The sequence below is a fragment of the Triticum urartu genome, chromosome 6A (genome assembly GCF_056163025.1).
Source record: "Triticum urartu cultivar PI428250 chromosome 6A, HENAU_Tu73, whole genome shotgun sequence".
Taxonomy (NCBI): Eukaryota; Viridiplantae; Streptophyta; class Magnoliopsida; order Poales; family Poaceae; genus Triticum; species Triticum urartu.
In genome coordinates this window covers 514556313-514583643 of record NC_141878.1, presented here as the reverse complement: position 1 = coordinate 514583643, position 27331 = coordinate 514556313, and the positions used below count along the sequence as shown (strand labels likewise).

At 47.0% G+C, this 27331-nt stretch overlaps 1 protein-coding gene across 1 annotated transcript; it reads right to left on the bottom strand.

Moving 5' to 3' along the window:
- Positions 1–8884: 8884 nt before the first annotated feature.
- On the bottom strand, positions 8885–11851 carry LOC147966004 (uncharacterized). The gene is made up of 3 exons (XM_087527052.1): positions 11698–11851; positions 9631–9980; positions 8885–9553 (listed from the first exon to the last, which is right to left on the bottom strand). The coding sequence occupies exons 2-3, from the start codon at positions 9976–9978 to the stop codon at positions 9050–9052; spliced, it is 852 nt and encodes a 283-aa protein (XP_087383178.1). The 5' UTR covers positions 9979–9980; positions 11698–11851; the 3' UTR covers positions 8885–9049.
- Between the last annotated feature and the right edge of the window lie 15480 nt (positions 11852–27331).

The following is a 27331-nucleotide window of genomic DNA, read 5'->3' as shown; positions in this document are numbered from 1 at the left end:
CAGAAGATGGAGAGAGATTGAAAGTCATTCCCTATGCCTCAGCCATAGGTTCTTTAAAGTATGCCATGTTGTGTACCTGACCTATTGTATACCCTGCCCCGAGTTTGGCAAGGGAGTACAATAGTGATCTAGGAGTATATCACTGGACATTGGTCAAAATTATCCTTAGTGGAATAAGGATATGTTTCTTGATTATGGAGGTGACAAAAGGTTGGTCGTAAAGGGTTACATTGATGCAAGTTTTGACACTGATCCAGATGACTCTAAGTCTCAATCTGGATACATATTGAAAGTGGGAGCAATTAGCTAGAGTAGCTCCGTGCAGAGCATTGTTGACATTGAAATTTGCAAAATACGTATGTGGCAGACCCGTTGAATAAATTTCTCTCACAAGCAAAACATGATCACACCTTAGTACTCTTTGGGTGTTAATCACATAGCAATGTGAACTAGATTATTGACTCTAGTAAACCCTTTGGGTGTTGGTCACATGTCGATGTGAACTATGGGTGTTAATCACATGATGATGTTAACTATTGGTATTAAATCACACGGCGATGTGAACTAGATTATTGACTCTAGTGCAAGTGGGAGACTGAAGGAAATATGCCTTAGAGGCAATAATAAAGTTATTATTTATTTCCTTATATCATGATAAATGTTTATTATTCATGCTAGAATTGTATTAACCAGAAACATAATACATGTGTGAATACATAGATGAACAGAGTGTCACTAGTATGCCTCTACTTGACTAGCTTGTTGATCAAAGATGGTTATGTTTCCTAACCATAGATATGAGTTGTCATTTGATTAACGGGATCACATCATTAGGAGAATGATGTGATTGACTTGACCCATTCCGTTAGCTTAGCACTTGATCGTTTAGTTTGTTGCTATTGCTTTCTTCATGACTTATACATCTTCCTATGACTATGAGATTATGCAACTCCCGTTTACCAGAGGAACACTTTGTGTGCCACCAAACATCACAACGTAACTGGGTGATTATAAAGGTGCTCTACAAGTGTCTCCGAAGGTACTTGTTGGGTTTGCGTATTTCGAGATTAGGATTTTTCACTCCGATTGTCGGAGAGGTATCTCTGGGCCCACTCGATAATGCACATCACCTAAGCCTTGCAAGCATTGCAACTAATGAGTTAGTTGCGGGATGATGTATTACGGAACGAGTAAAGAGACTTTCCGGTAACGAGATTGAACTAGGTATTGAGATACCGACGATCGAATCTCGGGCAAGTAACATACAGATGACAAAGTGAACAACGTATGTTGTTATGCGGTCTGACCGATAAAGATCTTCGTAGAATATGTAGGAGCCAATATGGGCATCCAGGTCCCGCTATTGATTATTGACCACAGAGGTGTCTTGGTCATGTCTACATAGTTCTCGAACCCGTAGGGTCTGCACGCTTAACGTTCATTGACGATATAGTACTATGAGTTATGTATGTTGGTGACCGAATGTTGTTCTGAGTCCCGGATGAGATCACGGACATGACGAGGAGCTCCAGAATGGTCCGGAGGTAAAGATTCATATATTGGATGATATGGTTTGGCCAAGGGGTCAGGCCCATGGGGCTATCAGTCGGTGCAAAAGGAGTTTTGCGGTGGCCAGGGGGCCAAACGCCGGAGACCCTGGCGTCTGGCCCTGGGCCAGAAGCCGAGGCCCATGGCGTCTGGGCCAGACGCTAATGATTGTGGCGTTTGGTCCTGGAGTCCGAGTGGGACTCTTGCCTTTCGGGCAAAACTGACTTTGAGGAGGCTTTTGCTACCGAGGGCTCAACATATAAATAGAGGGGCAGGGCTAGCACCAAAGACACATCAAGAAACACCAAGTCGTGTGTCGGCAACCCTGTCCCCTCTAGTTTATCCTCCTTCATAGTTTTCGTAGTTCTTAGGCGAAGCCCTACGGAGATTGTTCTTCACCAACACCGTCACCACGCCGTCGTGCTGCCGGAACTCATCTACTACTTCGCCCCTCTTGCTGGATCGAGAAGGCGAGGACGTCACCGAGCCGAACGTGTGTAGAACTCGGAGGTGCCGTGCTTTCGGTACTTGGATCTGTCGGATCGTAAAGACGTACGACTATATCAACCGCGTTGATATAACGCTTCCGCAAACGGTCTACGAGGGTATGTAGACAACACTCTGCCCTATCGTTGCTATGCATCACCATGATCCTGCGTGTGCGTAGGATTTTTTTTGAAATTACTACGTTCCCCAACAATTGACATCTCCCCATGGTCAAATGACTTGTACTCCCTCCGTCCAAAAATATTTATCATGAAAATGAATAAAAAAAAATCTAAATAAAACTAAAATATGTCTAGATATATTTTTTATCCATTTTGATGACAAGTATTTCCGGACGAAAGAAGTAACACGTACCAGAGGCCTGGCCTGCATGAAAGGCTGAGACGCGGCTTTGAAGTCCTGACCACCCACCCCTCTTGCATCCATAGAGCTAGGCTAGAGGCAGTGCTACCTATATCAGCTGCCCAAACAAAATTTCGCACTATTAGATCATCTACAACTGGTCCTTTTAAATCCGTCTCATACGTCTAGCTGAATCGCCCAATCACTGTCCGGTCATAATTTTTACCCAGACAAGCTCTTTAAGAGCAACTTTAATGGGGTGACCCATTTCGTCCACCTGTGTCTGTTTGGGATGATGCAGACAAAAATGACGGCCCAATGCATCGATTCAAACCCAAATCACGTCCGCTTCGCGTCCGCGCTGATGCATTTGCGGCCTAAATTTACGCCCCAAATGCGTCGCCACGGACGTGGAACGGACGTCGCGCGCGCCTTCTCGGCGTACGCCTCGTCCCCACCTGACGGCCGTCCAACTACCCGCTGCTCACGCGGTCAGCTTAATTTATGACCACAGGCCCATGCGTTAGCGACGGCGGTCGTCCTTTTTTAAGCCGGTCGTGCTGCGGGGTCGTCCTCATCCAAACTTGCGTCCACATCTAGCCAACTCTGCTCCCACGTCGCCGGCAAACCCTAGCCACCACCACCACATCGAGATGGGGCTCTTCTCCAGCGCCGGCAGCAGCAAGGCCCCGTTGTCCCTTTCCCAACGGAGCTCCTCCCACCTCCGCCAGCACCGGCTCGCCGGCAGAGGCAACGCGTGAACATGCCAGTGCACCAGGCGGAGTGGCACTGGCAACACCGCGTGCCTCTGCCGTACCGCGACGTCACCCTGCCGCACGACTGGCATCTGGATCCAGAGAGGATCCCGGTGCCGGCAGCGTCGCGGTTGGCTAGGGCGCACGAGGAAGAGGTGCGGCGCCGGCAAGCGCTGCTGATGCCGGAGCAGCGCCGTGACGACACCTACGCCATTGACTCGCCGAACTAGAAGCGGTGGTTCCCCTTCAAGCACGAGGAGGCGAGGCACCGAGGCATGCGTGGGGTCGACCGCAGCCTGCCGCCGCCCCCGCTCGTCGTCCGCGAGGAGGACCAGCCGACCCTTGCGGCGATATACCGTGAGAGCGAGGAGGACGAGCGGCGCAGGGTGGAGGCGGCGGAGGAAGAGGAGGCCCGTGCGAGGAGGCCATGGCGTAGGCCATTGCCTTCTCCGCGGCCGGCGACTGCGTGGTGCCGCCTGTGGCCCCGCCGTCCCCTCCCCGACGCCGCGTCAAGGCCGACCCGGAGCCGCGGCGTTGGGCGCACGCACCGACCCAAACGCGGAAGCGGACGTCCGTGTCCGCCTGGCCGACCCAAACGGACAAAATCGCCGTCCATTTGGGTCGGCCCATTGGAGTTGCTCTAAACGAATCTCAAACGCCCGGACTGACCGGCACCCCCATATCCAGCCCAAATATGGAGCGTGATACGTCTCCAACGTATCTATAATTTTTGATTGCTCCATGCTATATTATCTACTGTTTTGGACATTATTGGGCTTTATTATCCACTTTTATATTATTTTTGGGACTAACCTATTAACCGGAGGCCCAGCCCAGAATTGTTGTTTTTTGCCTGTTTTAGGGTTTCGAAGAAAAGGAATATCAAACGGAGTCCAAACGGAATGAAACCTTCGGGAACGTGATTTTCTCACCGAATACAACTTAGGAGACTTGGACCCTACGTCAAGCCAACTAACATGAGGCCACGAGGTAGGGGGGCACGCCTGCCCCCCCCCCAGGCGCGCCCTCTACCCTCGTGGGCCCCCTGTTGTTCCACCGACGTACTTCTTCCTCCTATATATACCCACGTACCCCCAAACGATCAGATACGGAGCCAAAACCCTAATTCCACTGCCGTAACTTTTTGTATCCACGAGATCCCATCTTGGGGCCTGTTTCGGAGCTCTGCCGGAGGGGGCATCGATCACGGAGGGCTTCTACATCAACACCATAGCCTCTCCGATGAAGTGTGAGTAGTTTACTTCAGACCGACGGGTCCATAGTTAGTAGCTAGATGGCTTCTTCTCTTTTTTTGGATCTCAATACAATGTTCTCCGCCTCTCTTATGGAGATCTATTCAATGTAATCTTCTTTTTGCGGTGTGTTTGTTGAGACCGATGAATTGTGGGTTTATGATCAAGTCTATCTATGAATAATATTTGAATCTTCTCTGAATTCTTTTATGTATGATTGGTTATCTTTGCAAGTCTCTTCGAATTATCAGTTTGGTTTGGCCTACTAGATTGATCTTTCTTGCAATGGGAGAAGTGCTTAGCTTTGGGTTCAATCTTGCGGTGTCCTTTCCCGGTGACAGTAAGGGCAGCAAGGCACGTATTGTATAGTTGCCATCGAGTAACAAGATGGGGTTTTCTTCATATTGCATGAGTCTATCCCTCTACATCATGTCATCCTGCTTAAGGCGTTACTCTGTTTTTAACTTAATACTCTAGGTGCATGTTGGATAGCGGTCGATGAGTGGAGTAATAGTAGTAGATGCAGGCAGGAGTCGGTCTACTTTTCTCGGACGTGATGCCTATATACATGATCATACCTCATATTCTCATAACTATGCTCAATTCTGTCAATTGCTCGACAGTAATTTGTTCACCCACCGTAGAATACTTATGCTCTCGAGAGAAGCCACTAGTGAAACCTATGGCCCCCGGGTCTATCTTTATCATATTAATCTCCTATTACTTTGCTATTTACTTTGCCTTTATTTTACTTTGCATCTTTATCATAAAAATACCAAAAATATTATCTTATCATATCTATCAGATCTCACTCTCGTAGGTGGCCCTATAGGGATTGACAACCCCTATTTGCGTTGGTTGCGAGAATTTATTTGTTTTGTGCAGGTACGAGGGACCCGTGCGTAGCCTCCTACAGGATTGATACCTAGGTTCTCAAAAACTAGGGGAAATACTTACGCTACTTTGCTGCATCATCCCTTCCTCTTCGGGGAAAACCAACGCGGTGCTAAAAGAGGTAGCAGGGCGCCTGGGCACGCCCGTCACGTCGGTCTGATGGCGGGGTCCCATGCGGAAACGCCCGGAAACCCGGCGGTCCAACGGACACCGCATCCGTCGCCGCGGTGTGAACGTCACGTGGCGCCGCTCCGGCTTGCCACCCAATACCAAATTCGGCTATTTAAGCCGGTCGGCATCCCGCAACCCTAATCCATCCACCTTCCCCCTTTCCGCACCGCTAGTCCGAGCCCATCCATCTCCTCCCTCTCCCGATCCGGCGCTCTGCCCACGGTCCGACGGTCCGCCCATGCTCCGGCACTCCGCCATGGTCCGAAGCAAGATCACCTACTGCGCCATCTTGACGTCAGAGCGCCGCTACGAGATCCAGCAGGAGATCCGGGTGAGACAAGCCGCCCTAGCCTCCCGCATCGCTGTCAGGCTGCCTCTGGACTCGCCGGAGCCGGAGGAGGAGGAGCGGCGGGGGGAGAGGAGGAGAAGGAGATGGCTCCAATGAAGGTGGAGGAGGCGGAGCAGCAGGAGCCGAAGCAGCAACCGCCGAGCTTCAACATGGAGCAGGCGGAGGCGGAGTTCGCCGTCGCCCAGTCAGAGAAGATGGCAGAGCAGCAAGCCATCCTGGAGTCCATACAGGATAAGGCATATGTGAAGGCTAACCGGGCATTCCACCGGCGCCTCTGCTCCGACCTCCTCCGCCTCTATCTCCGTGTAGAATCTTGTCTTGATTACTGAATGATATAACTTTATTTGTGTAATTGAATTTCTTTACTTCATTTCTCTTATATTTATCAGAGTCCTTATCACTTGAAAAAATAGACAAACGTAACAACGCGTGCCATCGATGATCTAGTAAGTGATAAAAAAGGTCATTTAGTAGGAAAAAGAACAACATTCTGAACATATAGTGCCGCCAAAAAAATGAACATGTAGTGCTGCGAGCGTAGACAGGAATATATATTCAGCCGCCCAAAAGCAAGTTCGCATTATATATTCCACCGGCAGGGTGTGTTCCTTTCCGTAAGGAAAAAAATGAACAACAGAACAAGACAGTAGAAGGATATTGATTGCAAGATAACATATTCATACTACTCGATACGTGTATGATCACGGCACTGGCATATGTATATATCGACCGATTGATGTATACATGTTCACCGTGCCGCCTCCGTCGGTAGCTCTCGTACCTAAACAAACATTCACGTTGTGTGCGTGGGAAGGTCAAGTCAAGAACCCCTCTCTACACGCGTGATTCCTCGATCGTTTTTTTAATACTGTACAACTACTTGCCTCTCTTTTTCTTCAGTTTGCGAGAATACTCCACAGCCACTTGCTGGTGTAGTGCAGTAGTTTGACTTGGAGCGCACACGGCGACGATGGCGCGAGAGATGGCACTAATCGAGTTTGGCGCGCCGCCCAGTTCTGCGCAGCCACCACTGGGCTGAATTAAGAGTTAAATTAACCATCTCGGAGTGTAATGTAATCATTGCACGTGTCGTGTTTACCTGTCTGCACGTTGAGACGCTGTAAACAAACAACCCACAAATGGACCCCTTGATCACGTCGTGTCCCCCCGTGAATACAGCTAAGCTAACGACCAATCGTATGAGCTACCATCCAGCAATGCAGCCAGTAGCAACTAACCTTAATGTTACTCTAAAAAAACTAACTTACAAACCTTAACTTTGACGGAGTGCTTCCCATGACTTATCCAAACCACGCACGCACTAACTGTAACTGATGGTGCAGTAATCCACGAAAACCCTTACCATTCGAATTTGAATGCAGGTTCTGTCGGGATATACCCCGCGGTATGACCCGGCCAGATGTATAACCCGGCCGGACTTGACGACTCACTAATGACTCGCCCTGACTGGACGACTCACTAAGTGACCCGCCCGAGCCTGGCGACTTATGGGTGACCTGGCAAGCGAATTAAAGGAGCGACAAAACCCGAGGGCCCAAGAGGCTCAAGGCCCAGAAGGCCGGCTACATTATGGTAGGCCGGTTTAAGAGGAAAGGCGTGAGAAATGTCTTCTTTACGAGGAAGCAAGAGCCGGACTTGTAACCAACTTATAAGAGAAGATAGACTAATCCTAGTCCTACTAGGACTTCACATGTAACCCGCCCCTCTAACTTATATAAGGAGGGGCAGGGCTCACCAAAGAGAGAGAGGGAAGAAGAAACAATCTCTAGGGCTAGACACAAAGAGCCGGCTTACCGGCGACTCTCTCATGAGCATAATGAGACCTAACCACAAACAGCATGTAGGCTATTACCGGATGATGTTTCCCGGGGCCCGAAGCTGTCTAAATCCTTGTCTTGTGTGTTGCGTCTCTCGATTCCGACCAACCCCTTCAAGCTACCGCATAGATGCGTTGGCCTCGCGACTAAGTCCTGACACTAAGGACATCTGCCGTGACAATTCCATGACAGTTGGCGCCCACCGTGGGGCTCGCGCACGGTGGTGTTGAGTTCTTGAAGGAATCTCATCTAGGGTTTCTAAAAGTTCGCAAGTTTCCGGATGAAGAAGAGCCGGTTTGGAAGGAGCTGGATCAGCTTCAAGTCATCAGTCCAGTTTATAGGCTATGAGATTGAAAATTCAAGAAAAATAAGGCTGCGACATGATCGTCTTCCGTAAGTCGCCGAGATTGGTAGGAGCGTTTCCGCAGTCATTGGTGAATTTTGTTACGGATTCGACAGCCGGGTCCAATTGCTTTCTAGACGGTTGCCACAAAAATCAATCTGGCCGGGTCATTATGGTGGAGGTCAGCCTCAACTCGATGTCCTATGCAATCAATCCAGCAAAAGCTACCAGCGCGTCTACATCAAGCGACCAATTTGTGGTTATTTTTGATTCGCCGAGTGGCCACCGCTGCAAGATTAATTCAAGGATTAAAGGAAGGAAAAGTTACTATGTGGGATTAACACGTGAATATCAAAGAAATCAGGTCAGGGGTAAGCTATCAGCGAAAGCCCTGCAAGCTTTGATCAATACGGATCCAATAACCACGATGGTCCACGGACTCGGTCTTCTCCTGTGACCCGCCTCGATGAACGACCGCGCCTTCGTCGTTGCCAGTGCACCTCACGCTGCCTGAGCCGCCGTGCCGTTCGCCTTGTCCCCCGCGGCGCCAGTAAGGGTGTGTTTGGTTGAGGAACCAACTGTCACGGAATGGAATGGTTCCATTCTAGAGGAATGGGTCGGTTCCGTTCCTGTGTTTAGTAGGTGCAAAAAAGTAGAACGGGTTGGTTCCGTTCTAGTGTTTGGTTTGAAAGAATGGAATGAAAAATTGAATAACAGAAATTCAAAAATTCGGCAACATTTCATTTGTATTTCCAAGAAAAACAACACAATAATATATATTGACATAGAACACAATTATCAACAATAATATCATAAGGTAGAATCAGGTAGCAAGTTCATTTGGCACATCCAAAAGCAATCAGCCAATAATATCATAAGGTAGAATCAGGTAGCAAGTTCATTTGGCACATCCAAAAGCAATCAGCCAATACATGTCTCTCACATACAGCCATACAAGTTCACATTCCAAATATCCTAAAGCAACCCAATGGCACTACAGCCATACAAGTCAAGTTCACATACTTGACAATCATACAACCATATCGAATTTAGAAGTTCTTCTTCACATACCTACTCACCCAAACAGATTTGTTGGTTTCGGAAAGCTTCATGAAGGCTCTTGCCGTCTTGGGGTTGTCAACGAGATGAGCATAGTAGTGGGCAAGGTGCTCTTCATCAAATTCTTTCAAACTAGAGACTACATCCCAAAGGTCATCGGGTATATCATCATCATCTCCACCAGATTTCACAAGAGCTTCAGCCACAAGTTTAAAACCATCTTTGAGAATGGCACCTAGTGGATCCTCTAGAACTTTCACCACCTTGGCCTTCTTTTTTGGTGGTGCTTTGGGGTGACAAGACTCACCAACTTGCGGTGACGTGTTGATCTCACCATTCACCTCACCATTCTCCTCATCATCAACGTCAATAGAAAGGAGATCATTTCCAGACCTTGCATTCATCCCCTTAGCCCCGGTTGTTCCAAAAATGGTCGCCATGGCATGATAGTGTTCAATTGGGTTATTCAAGAAGGGAGCATCAGGTTTGTGGGTCTATAAAAAATTTGCAAGTCATTAGCATAATGAAGGCAGAAAATGGGATGATATTGTTCATATTACAAGAAGCTTACCATACAATGACCTGCATAGTGTTCTTCGCTGAGCCTAATTGTGTAAGTATCTTCATCCCATAGAGCTCCACTTAAATTCTTCAAATTGACAACCCTGACCCAAATCTTCCTCCACTTCTTGAGATGGTTTCTAACTTGATCAGAGGTGATAGCTAGCTTGAATTGCTCGTTCAAAACAGCAGCACATTGTTTGAGATGTGTCTCCCTGAATCCACTAGAAGTTCTCTTCCCTTTAGCAACAAGGTCAGCCAAAAAACCTAGCATAGTGTTGGTCATGGAAGTGGTCCATACCATGACCCCACTCTTCCCAGAGATCCCACTTGCAGAGGTAACTTCAACATTGTCCATTTCTGTTCAGCCATCAAAAAATTGCAAAAGAATGGATTAAAGCATCACAAGCACATGATTTAAACATATATAAGATACAATCTGCCCAGCCATCAAAATGTTACAATAAAATGGATGATATTATCACAAATATATTGTTTGACATAATAAATACCACAACTTGTCCAGCCATCAAATAAATACAAAGGTAGTTCCTTAAACATTACAAATACATAGTGCGGTGCACTCATAAATTTGCATACATGAGTTGCCTATCTTCCCACATTTGGGCGGCAATTTGTAGCCTATGGTCTACCAAGGCCCTATTGTCACTTAATTGTTGCCTTGATGTTCGAATTGGTTGGGTGGTCCATGTCACTTCCGGTATAATGAATTCATCGATCCCTTGTGATAGTGCATAATTATGAAGAACACAACAAGCTATAACAATGTCGACTTGGACCGGGAAAGTGAAGAACGGTTTGGCATCATCTAAAATTTTGAAACGCCTCTTGAGAGATCCAAAAGCCCTCTCTACCGTCACCCGTAGAGATGAGTGCCTAAGGTTGAATAGCTCCTTATCATTTTGGACCGGATTATTGCCCCACTCATTCAAATGGTACCTCACGCCATGAAAAGGTGGCAAGAACCCTGGCTTGGCTCCATAACCAGCATCAACTAGGTAGTACTTTCCTAAAAAATAAAAATAAATATTGGTTATAATGGTTTCTTAAGGCAGTAACATATGGACAATTTCTATCTACGTCAACTTCTTACCAGGTGGTACTTGTAAGCCTCTCACGAGTTAATGCATCAGCTAAGACGGCCGCGTCGTGTGCGGACCCTTCCCATCCAGCCAAAATATATGTGAAGCGGAGGTCAAAATCTACTGCTGCCATCACATTTTGAGTGGTAAAGGCTTTCCTACCACGAAAAGAAGGCTCCACATCTTTGGTAACACCTGCTCGCACATGTGTACCATCGATAGCTCCAATACAATCCTATATAGTGACCAGTATTAAATGGCATATCATATAGGCTAGATAGCTAAGGAATAGTTTCTGAAATTACCTTAAAATATGGGTCAAATCGATGATTTCCTGCAATTTTTGCGGGGTTTTCCAATGATGGTGGCCTTATATAATCATTACGAAGCTCGCCTATGGCATGAAGAGCCTTTCTAAAATAGATGCTTGTTGTGCCGTATGATCTACCAAAATTGGCTGAAACAACTCTATTCCGAAGGTTATGCCCAATTGTATGCAAAAACATTGCCAATTGTTGCTCCACACTAAGATGTGGACTGTCTTCTAGCAAATTGCGATCCCTCAATATACCACACAAACGAAAGAATGCAGCTCTTTCAAACCTTAGCATGTTTTTGCATAACACATCGCTTTGCCAAATTTTTTGGTTTAGATAATCAAATCTGATTCGATCTCTTTCATGCATTGGGCCATAGGTAATACGTGGTCTCCTCTTCCTTATTATAGCCCGAACAATGACTGCCATTGCAGCTAATGCAACAAAAATAGCTGCTCCCCTAGCCATCCTTTTTCTTTTGCTTATCTTGACCATCTACAATGATACATACTATCAATAATATGGCTACCAATTACTTATAACCATGGATCTGACAACAATATATGGAAGAAATTGGGGAAGAACATTGCACACACAGAAACATAAATCTGTCCTAAGCATCAGCATGTATATACAGAGAAGGGAATGGAACTGTACCTTGCCTATGTTGCTAGCCGCCCTGCTGGTTCGTCGGTGCAGCCTGCTAGGTCGTCGCCGTGCTGGTTCGTCGGTGCAGCCTACTAGGTCGCCGCCCTGCTGGTTCGTCGCTGCTGCCTGCTAGGTCATCGCCGCCGCCGCCGCCTGCTAGGTCGCCGCCGCCGCTGCCTGCTAGGTCGTCGCCGCCGCCGCCTGCTAGGTCGCCGCCGCCGCCGCCTGCTAGGTCGTCGCTGCCGCCGCCTGCTAGGTCACCGCTGCTGCTAGGTCGCGGCCAAGCCCGGGATGTGCGCCATCGCAGGGGGGAGATGACGGGGAGGAGAGGGAAGCCGGCGCCGGAGAGGTGTGTGGGGGGCGGCGCTGAGAGAGGAGCGGGGGCGTGGCAGATCGAGAGGGAGGGAGAGATGCGGGAGGGTGGCGGCGCTGGGAAGGAGAGACGGGAGAGGATAGGGCTCGGGTGCGAGGGGAATGAGGCGCGTTCCTTGTCGTCCGCTAGAATCGGAGGTATGCGTCGGTTCCGCATATAGACCGAATATTCCCTTTTCTGGGACTGGTGGGTTCTGGTTCTATCTACTGACCGAACGTGAGAATGGGCTCTCGGGACGGGACGGACCCATGCCATTCCATCTGGTGACAGCAACCGAACACACTATAAGCCGCCGCTCTGAGCCGGGTCAACTCCTCTTTTGCTATGGTCCAGCATCGAGCCGTCTCCACTCAATCACGGTTGAGCCGCCATGCCACCACGGCCTTGAGCTGCTACTTCAAGCTATCACACTTGCCCAGGCCGGCGCGGCGTTCGCCTCTGCAGCACTCGTCGTCTCTGTGTAACGCGACCTCGCGAGCCGCTCGGCCACGCGGGACAACATCCGTTGTAACCTTGTGCCTCCGCCTTAGAGCGCGGCCCTGCTGCTCCCCTTGCCGGTGCGCCAAGACGCCCGTCGCTGAGCCGCTGGCCGCCTCTACTGCCTATCTCCACCGAGTCGTCGTTATACTGCCGATACTAGTACATGGAGGAAGAGTCGCTGGTTCCTGTGCTTTTTTCTCTGACTTTCGTTATGACTGCTGCGGTTTCCACGTTGATCAAAACAAAGTCACATCAACTCATCAGGATTGTGCCTATAGTCGGTTTATTTAACCGTGCCCGCGCCGACTTAACCGTCCGCGTCCACGGCCGACTTGTCTGTCCGCACAGCTTACAATACCGCGGCCGACTCACGTGTCCGCTCCATCTTCTAAATATTGCAGTTAACTCCGACATATATATATCAATAAATTAGAGCCAATGGAGATATGCGAGCCGCCCCCGCCGCGTTGAGCCGCCGGGGCTATATTGAGTCTCTGGTCTGCCTGAGCCACCTCTGTCGTGATAAACGGATCATCCGTCGTCCAAACAAATCAGGTGATATCCATTCAAGTCTATTTTATTAATATATATTGTTTTCATCAAAGAACAATTACTTGGTCTTATAATATTTTCGCAGGACCATTACAAAAAGATGTCACCTAAGGGGTGCGTGTCGTTTTACAACGCCATGGACGACTCGTCCATCTGCCCTCATGGCGGTTCACGCATTGGCACCGGTTTATAATGCAGAGCACAACTGGCTCGTCTGTGCCGGCTTACAAGGCCGCGACCGACTCATCTCTCCGAAGCCGCTTCTGATGCTGCAGTCGTTTTACTGTCTGCCCTGCGGTGTGGCCTATTGAAAGTGCCGGGTTGACTAAACAGAATTTACGCACAGATCATCTGTCATTCACAAACATCAGGTGATATCCATCTAAAGTTTATCTATTAAACACTTATTGTTTTTCATCAAAGAACAATTTTCTCTGCCCTGTAATATTTTTACACAGGACAATTTTTTATGCCTCGGATACGGAGTGCATGCACTAGCATTCGTCCATGCCATGCTGCTTGACAGACATGCGTACAAGCCACCGTTCCCACGGTCCAGCCTTCATTAACTCGTCAGGACCGTGCGAATTATCCAATAAAGCGCGCACAGGCCGCTGACCCCCGCAGTCCGGTCTACATCAACCTACGGCCGACTCACCCGTCCGTGCCGGCTTACAACGCCGTGACCGATTCATCTGTCTGCTTGTGTGGCCGACTCGCCCATAATTGATTTCAGCTTCACCGTGGTGATCATCAACTCTGCGGTGGATATTTTCTGGCCTAACATATCAGGTGAAATCCCTCCAGTATATTTTTATTATATGTTGCTTTTCTTTAAAAGAGCAATTACTCTGGCTGGCAAGTTCTCCAATGCAGGACAAGTTATATCACTGAGCTATTGACTGACTCATACCGGTTTATATCACGGTCAAATATGGAGAATCTCAAGACAACTCCTTGAGTCGTCTTGAGACTCGGGAGCTACAATGACATGACTCGGGAACTCCGGGTCATTGGAGGGAATAATAACCCGATTCTGGAGGCTACCGCCATATTGATGAAAATCTAAAAGCCGTCAGGAAATTGCCGGTTCAAAATAACTATTCCGGTTTAGAATCCGGCTCAAGAGACATCTTTCTCCCACAAAGCTTTGAAGCTCTCAAATCCGGTTGAAACATCCGGCTCAAGGTAAATTTGTTTCTTACAAAGCTTTGGAGCTATCAATATCCGGTTTAAGAATTTCCGGATTCAAAAAGATTTAAATCTCTCGCAAGTTCGAGTTCTTAGAAAAATTAAAGGTTGCCAAAAGAACTTGCTGCCATGATGCGCAGATCAAACTTGGATATCCTGCCTTACGGCTTATCTTATTATGATCACTTGGGGGCTTCCTGCTCATCGAGCATAGCTATCAATACCCTCTTGATCGGCGCAATGCCAAAATTTATATGATCACTTGGGGGCTTCCTGTTCAAACATAGGTCGTATTCGAACCAAAGAGAACATAGCTGTCGATACCCTTTTGATTGGCAAACTGCCGAACCTACTTAGGGGCTTCTTGATCGTATCCGAATCATAGCTCAGCCCCTTTGGGAATCGACGTGGATCGTATTTGAATCAGCGTCGTTAAACAACTCTCAAGGTCATTTGGGGGCTTCCTGTTCAAACATAGGTCGTATTCGAACCAAAGAGAACATAGCTGTCGATACCCTCTTGATCGGCATCGCCAAAGCCACTGGGGGCTATATGATCGTATTCGAATCTTAGCTTAACCCCTTTGAAATGGTTTACTGATCGTATCCGAATCAGAAGCCTCAAAAAGTTTTATTCTGTCTCTGGTAAAGTTTATTGCAGCCACAATTACTTAACTTGAGACCTTTTTGGGATTATATCTCAAATATATATAAGTGTCTTATGTATAAACCGGCTTGACTTTTGACTATAAGTCGCCAGTTTATGACAATCATCATCTATGTGGAAGCATTGGCTTCTAAGGATTGGGTTATCACCCTTACTGCACAGGTTATGTAAGCCGGCAGTACAAATTCAATATCACAGTAGTTATGTGAGATATTATGACCCGCCCTGGTTTTGACGCTAAGTCGCCAGGGCATATGTTGTTTAAACTCTCTGCAGGATTTGCAGAAATATGACATGTAAATGATTAAGTTCAAGCTCATTACCAAAGTTGATGCTTCAAAATGATTATCCGTTCTGGATTTTTCTCAAAAGGCTATAAGCCGCCGGGTCATGAAAATTCCGGTTTACAATGAAGGCGTATTGAATCGCCATCGGCCAAGAGCCGCCGGGTATTTAAACTCCGGATTTACTTGTCAACAGATAAGGTATTTGAATTCTTTAAAATAGCCAACATGGCTGGATTTTCAATGATGATATTGAATGATTGAGGTTTTCATACCGGATTATATTATTCAAATTTTGAATAGCCAACATGGCTGGATTCTATTATGATTATCAATAACCAGTATTATGATTGAGGTTTTCAAAGTCGCTTTAGCGCCACAGCTATTATCTTTATCAATGGGCATGATTTATTTTACAATGGAGGAAATAGTCCCGAGTCGCTGTAGGCTTACGACCCGGCACTTGGGGGCTACATTATTCAAGTTGAGGTTACATCAAATATGCAAGTCTCATGTCGCTGCAAGCATGCACCATGACACTTGGGGGCTAATGCAAAGTCATTTTTATTGGCCTTATTGAAGACCCGACTCATCCCATTGTAATGAGCCGGCCCTTGGGGGCTACCAATTGCTCCTGTTAAAATTCAAGATACACAAGCCTTATTCCATTATATATTGAAGGATCCACTGCTCAGCTGGTAAAGCATAAAGCTCTTAACCTTGTGGACGTGGGTTCAAGCCCCAGGATGGGGGTTACATCATATGATATTATTTTCAATGAAAAGTCCCAGCTTAGTATTATCTTACTAAGCCGGCCCTTGGGGGCTACACGTTACTGCTCAAATTTACATCATCATATTTACAAAGTCCCTGCTCATTATTACATAATGACCCGACACTTGGGGGCTAATGCATATTGCTCTTTGCTTAAGACAATTCTAGGATGACCCGGCTACACTACTATGACTATAGCCGACTCATGGGGGCTACACAACTGGATTCATTTAAAGCCATGGTGATAAGTCCCGGCTTATTCATGCTGATTAAACCGGCCCTTGGGGGCTACAGGTATTATGGATATAAGGGAGAAATATCTTCAAATTTTCAGTTTGAGTAAATCAGATTGACCCGGTGTCTGCAAAAATCATAAACCGGCGTCGGCGACAATTATGACTCGGCATCATCTATTTATAACCCGGCAATTTTGGTAATCATAAACCGGCAAGTTTTATATCTCAAGTCGGCTGAATATAAGTTGAATATTTGAAGACCAATATTTTTGTCAAGTTAGAGCATTGAAGGCCAACTCAAATGGATGCTTTATTTACAATATTTCTTCTACAAGCAAATTGACTACGAAGTTGGTCCATTGACCCAGATTTTCCAGAAGGAGGAGATGACAAGGACTTAAGGATGATCAAGTGCCGGCTTATAAGAATATTTAACCCGGAGTACAACCTGTCAGTTTGTTCTTGTGTTTATGTTGCAGATCAGTTTAACATGGATAAATCCAAATTAAACTTGGGGGCTAATGTCGGGGATATACCCTGCGGTATGACCCGGCCAGATGTATAACCCGGCCGGACTTGGCGACTCACTAATGACCCGCCCTGACTGGACGACTCACTAAGTGACCCGCCCGAGCCTGGCGACTTATGGGTGACCTGGCAAGCGGATCAAAGGAGCGACAAGACCCGGGGGCCCAACAGGCTCAAGGCCCAGAAGGCCGGCTACGTTATGGTAGGCCGGCTTAAGAGGAAAGGCGTGAGAAATGTCTCCTTTACGAGGAAGCAAGAGCCGGACTTGTAACCAACTTGTAAGAGAAGATAGACTAATCCTAGTCCTTCTAGGACTCCACATGTAACCCGCCCCTCTAACTTATATAAGGAGGGGCAGGGCTCCCCAAAGAGGGAGAGGGAAGAAGAAACAATCTCTAGGGCTAGACACAAAGAGCCGGCTTACCGGCGACTCTCTCATGAGCATAATGAGACCTAACCACAAACAGCATGTAGGGCTATTACCGGATGATGTTTCCCGGGGACCGAAGCTGTCTAAATCCTTGTCTTGTGTGTTGCGTCTCTCGATTCCGACCAACCCCTTCAAGCTACCGCATAGATGCGTTGGCCTCGCGACTAAGTCCTGACACTAAGGACATCTGCCGTGACAATTCCACGACAGGTTCCGCTTGGATATAGGCTACGAAGTGGAGGCTCTAAATGCGCAATGATTACATTACATCAACCGCGACTGACAGGCGACTGATGGTGCAGTAATCCACGAAAACCCTAAGTCCGATGATTGTCTATTTGAGCTTTGTGAGGATCACTAGTACTCATCTTACTCAAGGCAATAGACTTATGAAGAATCTCATCTAGAATTTTCAAGAAATAATTTGGGAATCGTTCCTCAAGGAATCTCCATAAGGTGTAGACACAATCAAAATTAAGCAAGCTAGCAAGCAAGTTTCTAAGCAAACCTCTAGTGATTAAATTGATAGTTCTAAGACTACGGATCATGTCAATAGACTCATCAAGGGTAGGATGCAAAGGATCAACAATGCGAGCACAAGGAGTAGTAATGTATTTGGTCAAATGATATTCATTGAAGATCTCAAGCATCTCATTTTTTCACTCATGAAAATACTCTCCATCAAGAATAGGCACTCTACGTCTAAGACTCCCCAATATAGACTCATCCATCTTCCTCCAAAGGTGTTTAAACCAAAGCAATGGAAACCAATGCTCTGATACCAATTGAAAGGATCGAGAAGAGGTGTCTAGAGGGGGTGAATAGACTCTTAGCAAGAAAAGTTACAGTTTTTAATTTCTTTAAGTTGAAGTGGAGTTTTGGCACAAGTTTGAACATTCACAATACATATCAAGCAAGCATGACAAGAGTATATGAGCAGCGGAAAGTAAATCATGCCAGTTGCAAGAATGTAAAGGGATGGGATTGGAGTGTGCAAACATAATTGGAGACACATGGATTTTTGGCGTGGTTCCGATAGGTGGTGCTATCATACATCCACGTTGATGGAGACTTCAACCCAAGAAGGGTAACGGTTGCGCGAGTCCACGGAGGGCTCCACCCACGAAGGGTCCATGAAGAAGCAACCTTATCTATCCCACCATGGCCATCGCCCACGAAGGACTTGCCTCACTAGGGTAGATCTTCACGAAGTAGGCGATCTCCTTGCCCGTACAAACTCCTTGGTTCAACTCCACAATCTTGACAGAGGCTCCCAAGTGACACCTAACCAATTTAGGAGACACCACTCTCCAAGAGGTAACAAATGGTGTGTTGATGATGAACTCCTTGCTCTTGTGCTTCAAATGATAGTCTCCCCAACACTCAACTCTCTCTCATAGGATATGATTTGGTGGAAAGATGATTTGAGTGGAAAGCAACTTGGGGAAGGCTAGAGATCAAGATTTATGTGGTTGGAATGAAGTATCTTGACCTCAACACAAGTGTAGGTGGTTCTCTATCAGAAAATATATGTTGAAACTGTAGGGATGTTCTGATGGCTCTCTTCACGAATGAAGAGTGGGTGGAGGGGTATATATAGCCTCCACACAAAATCTAACCGTTACACACAAATCACCAAACTCGGTGTGACCAAATCATACAACTCGGTCAGACCGATTTAGTTCATAATGTGACCGTTAGGGTTTTTGGTGGGACCGACATGATTAACTCGGTGGGACCGATGTGCTAGGGTTAGGGTAAAGCCTCATCTCGGTTGGACCAATTACACAAATTCGGTGGGACCGATTTTGGTAATAAGCTAAACAGAGATTTGGCCAAGCAAACTCGGTGGGACCGATGTCATGTTTCGGTGAGACCAAAATTAATGCAATAGGCAACAGAGAGTTTGCAAGCCCATCTCGGTGAGACCAAGATCCCATCGATGAGACCAAAGTGATTAGGGTTTCTGGCAGTGGCTATGTCAAGAGAACTCGGTGGCGCCAGATAGAAAGTTTCGGTGGGGGCGAGTTTGACTTTTGGTTTGGGATAAATGTGAATATGAGAAAGTGGTTGAGGGCTTTGGAGCATATCACTAAGCACTTTGAGCAAGCAAGCCATTAAGCAACACCTCATCCCCTCTTAATAGTATTGGCTTTCCTATGGACTCAATGTGATCTTGGATCACTAAAATGAAAAATGTAGAGTCCTGAGCTTTGAGCTTGAGCCAATCATTTGTCTTCATCATCTTGAAGGGGTCCCACATCCTCTAGTCCATGCCACTCCACTGTTGGACTTATCTGAAATATGCTAGATGAAAGTATTAGTCCAACAAGAGATATGTTGACATTAATTACCAAAATCACCCGGGGACGATGGCCATGGTGGGATAGACAAGGTTGCTTCTTCGTGGACCCTCCGTGGGTGGAGCCCTCCGTGGACTCGCGCAACCGTTACCCTTCTTGGGTTGAAGTCTCTATCAACGTGGATGTATGATAGCACCACCTATCGGAACCACGCCAAAAATCTCTGTGTCTCCAATTATGTTTGCACACTCCAATCCCGTCTCTTTACATTCTTGTAACTTGCATGATTTACTTTCCGCTGCTTATATACACTTGTCATGCTTGCTTGATATGTATTGTGAATGTTCAAACTTGTGCCAAAACTCCACTTCAACTTAAAGAAATTAAAAAATGTAGCTTTTCTTGCTAAGAGTCTATTCACCCCCCCCCCCTCTAGATACCTCTTCTCGGTTCTTTCACAAGCTACAGATGAGAAAGCAATGAGGCGTGAGGTAGGGGATGCATGATGCAACACACGGGGAGGGAATAAAATTTTGACGGTCGTTCATTATGCGGGATAAGGATAAGAGTGATGATGGGCCCCACATGGATGCGTGGCAAGCTGTGGAAGTGGTGTGTGGGTACAGAGGTGACGCGTTGCACACAACCGAGACGGTCGATGCTCACATTTCTCAGTGACACTGAAAGTGATAGTGATTGACTAGAGGGGGGGTGAATAGGCGATTTTTATGGAAGTCTTTAAAACATGGAAGTTTCGAAGACAAACAATAGAAATAAACCTATTACCATGCAGCGGAAGGTAGACTACACTAAGCAAGCCATAGTCAAGTATTCAATGAAATGAAAGCACAAAGACTGATAGCAGCTAGGCAGTATAGATCAGGATGGAAGATAGTATGAAGCCAATCAGAACAAGCAGTCACACAGTGAAGACAAATAGATGATGCAAACAGGCAATGACTTCACAAGGACCAATCTGCAAATAAAGAGATGGGAAGGATAGAACCAGTGGCTCATTGAAGACAATGATTTGTTGGACCAGTTTCAGTTGTTGTGACAACTGTACGTCTGGTTAGGGAGGCTGAGATTCAACTCAGAAGACCGCGTCTTCACCTTATTCCCCTTGAGCTAAGGACACCCAATCCTCGCCCAATCACTTTGTAAGTCTTCAAGGCAGACTTCCAAACCTTCACAGACTTCGTTCACCGGCGATCCACAATGACTCTTGGATGCTCAGAACGCGACGCCTAACCGGCTGGAGGATTCATAGTCCTCAAGTGTAATAAGTCTTCAGATCACACAGACAGGAAGACTTAAGTGATGCCTAACACTCTTTGGCTCTGGGTGTTTAGGGCTTTATCCTCACAAGGAATTCTCTCTCAAAGGCTTCGAGGTGGGTTGCTCTCAAACGACAAAAGCCGTACACTAACTCTGAGTAGCCAACCACTTATGGTTGTAGGGGGTGGGCTATTTATAGCCACTAGGCAACCCGACCTGATTTGTCCGAAATGACCCTGGGTCACTAAGGAACTGACACGTGTTCCAACGGTCAGATTTCGAACACACACACATGACAACTTTACTTGGGCTACAAGCAAAGCTGACTTATCCAACTCTGAATAAGATTTGCTCTCGTAGTCTTCACTCGAAGACATAGGATTTTGGTTAAGCATCACTTCAGTCATTCTGACTGGTTCTCTTGGACCCCACTTAACAGTACGGTGGTTCCTATGACTCAACAAAGAAGAAAAAGAACGACGAAACAACTAAGTCTTCGCGCTCCATAGTCTTCACGCGATGTCTTCTCTTATCATAGTCTTCAATGTGAATGTCTTCACATACCACCTTTGACTTCAATGTCTTCATACATTTTTAGGGGTCATCTCTGGTAGGAAAACCGAATCAATTAGGGACTTCTACCTGTGTTATCCTGCAATTCTCACAAACACATTACTCCCTCAACCAGGTTTGTCATCAATACTCTAAAACCAACTAGGGGTGGCACTAGATGCACTTACAATCTCCCCCTTTTTGGTGATTGATGACAAACTGGTTGAAGTTTTCAATGGGAAATAAAATATGTGAAATTGTAAAGGATAGGGTATTGTCTTCATAAGTTGCAAAGGCTCCCCCTGAAGATGTGCATATAAGTACTTTGCTCTTGGAATGCAAATGCACATGGCAGGTTGTACTTGTGGAGATCCTCTTCAGCCTATGATGACAATTCGGCATGCATGATATGATGTAACGAAGATAATGACATGCATAATGGAAAATGGACATCTGCAAAATGACCTAAGTGCGGAATTTATCATCGCACATGCGGAATTTATCATCGCATCACAGAATAGCAAATAAGTAGCAGACGACCATCGAGTTTAAGTGTTACAGCTCAAAGAACCAAATGTATCAAAAAGCAAGAGTTGTAAACACTTGGCAAAAGTAGTAAAAGGTAAAGCAACCACCCATATGGACCCGCTTGAAGACTATCAACTCATATACTTCTCCCCCTTTTGTCAGTAAGGACCAAAAAGGTTCGAAGACATAGAGCGCCTACTCATTCCCATGAGGTGCAGGCGAGGCAGCAGGGTCGTCGTTGAGGTCCGGTGGTGCAGAAGAACTTGGTGCAGTGTCAACACGCGTTGAAGTTGGAGGAGGTGAAGTTGCATCATCTTGGTCATCAATGACTCTGGCATTCACTGTCGCAGCTGAGGACGAATAGTCAGAGTCTTCAAGTGAGGGAGTCCGACACAAGTGAGCATTCCTGGGAGGAGTTGAGTCAAACTTGAACCGTTTGGTGAAGCCATCGTCTTGCAGATCAGCTTCAGCACTAAGTAATGTCAAACTCTTCCATGACCTTCGACAGGTTTCGTGAGTGACAAAGGCATTCTTGGTGGCAAGATTGCGAATGCGGTTGACATCCACCAAGAGGCTTTGCATCTGACGCTTAAGCCAGTTGTGATGTTTGTCCTGTTTCTGGTGTAGCGCAACGAGAAGCTCTCGGTCATTTAGGACACGAGATCGCCTTCGAGGCCTTTGCGCAATGGTGCTACCGGTGGCGTCAGTTTGAGCACGAGGGGCACGTGTGTTGCCAGCAAGGGGATAAACACGAGAAACTGCTGGAACTCCTTCAATAGGCTGGGTGAAGTTTTGGTGATCAACATTGTGAAGATAAATGGGATCCTTAGCAGGCTCTGGGTAAATAGCTTCAACTGACAGATCAACCTCTGGCAAGAATATAAGATGATTGCACGCAGACGGTTGATAGTTGAAAGCAGAGTGACGCTTGATAAGACGCATGACCCATGGGGCATAGAATTTCAACCCAAAAATGTCGGAGCCAGATGCAGCCAACTGCCTGATGAAGAAGTCTTGAGCATTGAAGCTGATGCCATTGAAGATATAGAAAACCAAAGTCTTCATTGCTCCTTCAAGCTTCGCTGCAGATGAATGTCCTTTGACAGGCCATAGAGTCTTCCTGAAGATATGGTAAATGGTGCAGGGCAGGTACTCTAGGTCTTCAACAAAGAATTCAGACGGGTATTCAGCGTCATGAGGCAGAGGCTTCATCATGCTCAGCATTTGACTCATGTTGGGTTCTGGCTTCTGAAAAATGCTTTCCAAGGCATTCTGGTGTTGTTGACAACCTGGTTCATAGTATTCACCAGGAGTGGGCAGGCCTGTGAGCTCAATGATATCAAGAGCTTTGGCTTCATGATGGACATTGCCTGTCATCCACTCAAGGACCCAAGTCTTTGGATCCCTGTTGTAGCCTCGAATGTGAAGAGTTGCATAGAACTGTAGCAGAAGCTCTTCATTCCAATGTTCCTTATCTGTGACAAACTGCAGCAGTCCAGCATCTCTGAAGCAATCCAACGCTTCTTCAAGGCAGGGCAGGCCAGCTATAGCTTCAGAGTCGAGGCGCATATGTGGAAATATGCGCCCTTGATTGTATAGGACGCAGGAATAGTAGCTACGCTGCTGATAGCTCCAGAACCGATCTGATGAAATGCGAGGTTTGGTATAAGGGTTCTTGGCGCTGTTGAAGGTGTTATGTGCCATGAAGCCATTCACATTGAAGACCCCAGGTGAAGTTGCAATGCCTGGGAATCGTGAAAGTCTTGGCTTGGGCTTTTGGACTTAAGGTATGTGCTCGACATGATATTCAAATTGTGGACCCGCAGCAGGTGGAAGAACCAGAATGGGCCAGCGGACCATAACAGGCTAACCACGATCAAATGCCATCTCAATTGTATGAGGTCTTAGAGGGGGAACATGAGCATTGGCATTGTCGTTGACATGAGCTTCAGGGACCACATTGGCTTCAGGTGCTTGTACCTCAGGTGCTTCAGTATTGGCTTCAGGTGCTGCAGTGGTGTCAGGCGCTTGAACTTCTGGCACCGCAGTAGCTTCAGGCGCCGCATTAGCTTCAGCCATGACAACGTCATTGGCTTCAGCGGTGATATTGGTGGCCGCCTCAGGATTGTTAACCTCCACTTCAGAAGCTGGAGGGTCGGACATGTTCTCCTCGAGAACAACATCTTGGTGGGACGGGGGTGTAGCAACTCTGTATGCTTCAACTCTTGGTTCTTCTTCTTCATCGGCTGATGCAGCCGGAATATCTTCAGCCATTTTGGCTTCAGACTTAGATACGTGCATAGTGGGAGTGACTTGGGGCCTTGGTCCTTTGCGAAGCCTGCGTAATGCTGGCGACGCTTGCGGAGATGGAGTGTGCTGGGCCTCAAAGTCATCGTCATCTTGCACTGGTGAGGTAGCTTGCGGTTGGGGAGAACTTGGAGTGTCTTGTCGTTGTGGGTGATCAGCCCACGATGCATCCTGAGCAGTTAGCGTCAGAGGACGACCAATGCTGATGAGTTCGCTGTGCGTGAGCACATGCGATGATACCAATTGGTGCTCGATCTGAGGAAGGACTTCATCATCTTCAACATTGTCGTGAGGACCAATGTCTTCAGCTGCGGTGGGGTCAACAGCTGGATTGTCTTCAGCGTCAGGAGCCTCTGGGGAAGCAGGCTCATAAACTATCACTTGGCATTCTTGATTTTCAGACGCAGGATGAGCCACTGAGATTGGCTCGACCTCAAGGGGCTCTGTGGGAGCAGCCCGATCTCTCTTCTTGGTTTTTTGTTTCTTAGTTGGAGGAGCATCATCAGTGGTGCCCTTGGTTTTGCGCTTTCTAGCTTCAGCTTCAGCTACCCTTATTTTCTTCAGTTCTGAAGCCACTGTGGGGACCTTAGGCTTCGAGCCTGTCATACTGATTGGGAAGACAATTGGATGTACTTCCTTCCTTGGTGCTCCGGGTTCTGCCACAGCTGGCTACTTCTTTTTCTTGGCCGCCATTCTGGGGTCGATTCCTGGTTGTCCCAAGGCCTTACGCTTTTCAGCTTCATTGTATCCTTGGACACATTTAGCAGCAAGATCCTTCATGCGCTCACGAGAACCTTTGGCTTCTTCGCGTTTGGTTCGGAATGCTTCCTTAAGCTCATGCATCATGGTCTGGAAGTTCTGAATGTCTTCAACATTGAGCTTGGCCATATGCTTCTTGAACTGAGCCTTTTCATAATCTATCTTATGCTTCAGCTCAACAATCTTTTGAGCTAGAGCCAGCTCAACAGCAATGGCTCCGTGGAAGGCGACGCTGAGGCCAACGGGAAGCTGAAGATCATCAAAACTAACATTTGGGTTGTCAAACCACCCATCAATGAATGTGTTGATGATTTCAACATCAAAGAGAGGAAGGTCATTGAACATTTCTGCCTCTTGCTTGCTCTTGATCAACTGCTCAAGAGCGTCATCGCCAAGATCGTCGTCTCTGGACAGATCAATGGCGTCATTCTCATTTCGCAGAATAGCAGCAGGGGTCAGTGATTGGCTGGTGGGTTGCATGGGCATCTTCACTTTGGAGGGCTTGGAGATGCGTGATCTTCAGACTGCACACTATGTGCAGGAGGTGCAGTGGCCAGGGGCTTCACCCGTGAGACCTTTGGTGCAGGGGCAGGCTTTGAAGCTTTAGGCTTCTTCAGCTTCTTTGGCTTCGGTGGTGCAGGCGCTTCGTCAGATTCAGCATCGTCTGCAGGTTGATCCACGACTCCCCCTTGAACCATAATATGAGTGATGAGACCTTCCAGTTTGTAGAAGGGCCCAACAAGATTGGGTTCAGCTTCGCGTGAGCCATCGGTACGAGGAGCAGAGGGACCTGGGTTGAAGTCTAATCCCCGTGACTTCTTGTTTTCTTTGGCCGAGTTCCTGGCAAACTGAAGGTTGCGCTTGAAAAGATTGTCGTCACGACACCATAGCAATGAAGATGGGTCTGCATCTGCAGGCTGTGGTCCACGGACCATGCAAGGATAGAAGCCTTGTTCAATGGCTTCAGCTATGGACCTGGGTTGAAGATTTTTGTATAGGATGTCTCCCCACGGTCGCTTGATGGCATTCTTCTCAGCATACTCCTGGGTCACGAACCTGTACTTGAACCATTGTTCTGCCCAATATCTTCGAATCCATTGGATTCGAGTTTTCCGCTGATTGTAGTCCTCCTACGGATCTGTCTTGTACAACTCATAGAGGTCAGGAGGCAGATCTCTTGAGGTGTTACCACGACGCTGTCTGCCACCCTTCCTTGCAGATTTTTCTGGTGCCATGAAGTTTAGACTGAAAGGCTTCAAAACTGTCAAAGTCTTCCGTCTACTGGTCAGACAAGAACTGGCTTCAAGGGAATTTATATGATATTGTAAGAATTCTGCAAATGAATGCAGACTATGAGAACCAAGGGATTCTCCCATGGACATGTACCTGTGACAGCATTAAGGTGCGAGGGAAGGGGAAGAGGTCATATGCATTCTCAGAAGATTTTGAAGATAAATCAGTTTAGAAGACATTGACCTCATAGTGCGAAGACATTCACTCATAGATAGAGAGTTGGTTCCACATTTGTACGAATCCACGAATAAGTACAAGTGAGGAATCTAACTACTTTGTGAAGCATAAGTGAACATACTAGGCATATTATGAGATGCAGTATGAAATAGATCCAACTTGTGTGAATAGAAATTGCTTGTGGTAGAAAAGGATGAATCTATCGGATCAAAGAGACTGTAAAAATGAGGTTTTATTTACCACACGAGGAACTGCTAGACAGAGTGGGAGAGGAGACCGAGCAGTTCGATCTTCCGTGCCCTAACTTGGCGACGGAGGACACCTACTGTGACGGCGGAGAAGACGATGTCCGTGGCCGGCGTGAAGACGGCGTTGGTGAGGTTGCGGCAGCTAAGCGCTTCATCGCCGACGTCGTCGAGGGCTAGCGGTGGCGCTAGGGTTTGTGCGGGAGTGGGAGAAAGGAAATGACTGTGGTGAGGCGTGTATTTATAGGGACAGGTACGGCACAGTGTTATTACACAGGTGTCCCTGACGGTTCACATCTGAAGGACACGTGGCTATCATGCAACACATCGGAGGTTGTTCCACGTTCCCATGCACGCCTGGATTGTCGGATGGTCGTTCCCACTTCTCCGGGTTTCATGTGGAAGGATTTAGCATTGAAAACGGATTAATGTTTGTCTCTGTGTCTTCTGCTGACAAGGATGCAGAGAAGACATTTTGACAGTGTCAATAGAATGCATATGATTTGGACAGATAGGCTTAGGAAAGAAGCATAGAGGGGTTAGGGTCCGATCACATTCACTTAGTTCAAAAGATTCAGCAAGAAGCCATAGCTATAAATGAATGATGTAGAGGACAGAAACCAAATTAGTACGTTGAAGATAAACATGAGGTCATGTTAACATTGAAGACAAACAGAAAGCGAAGAC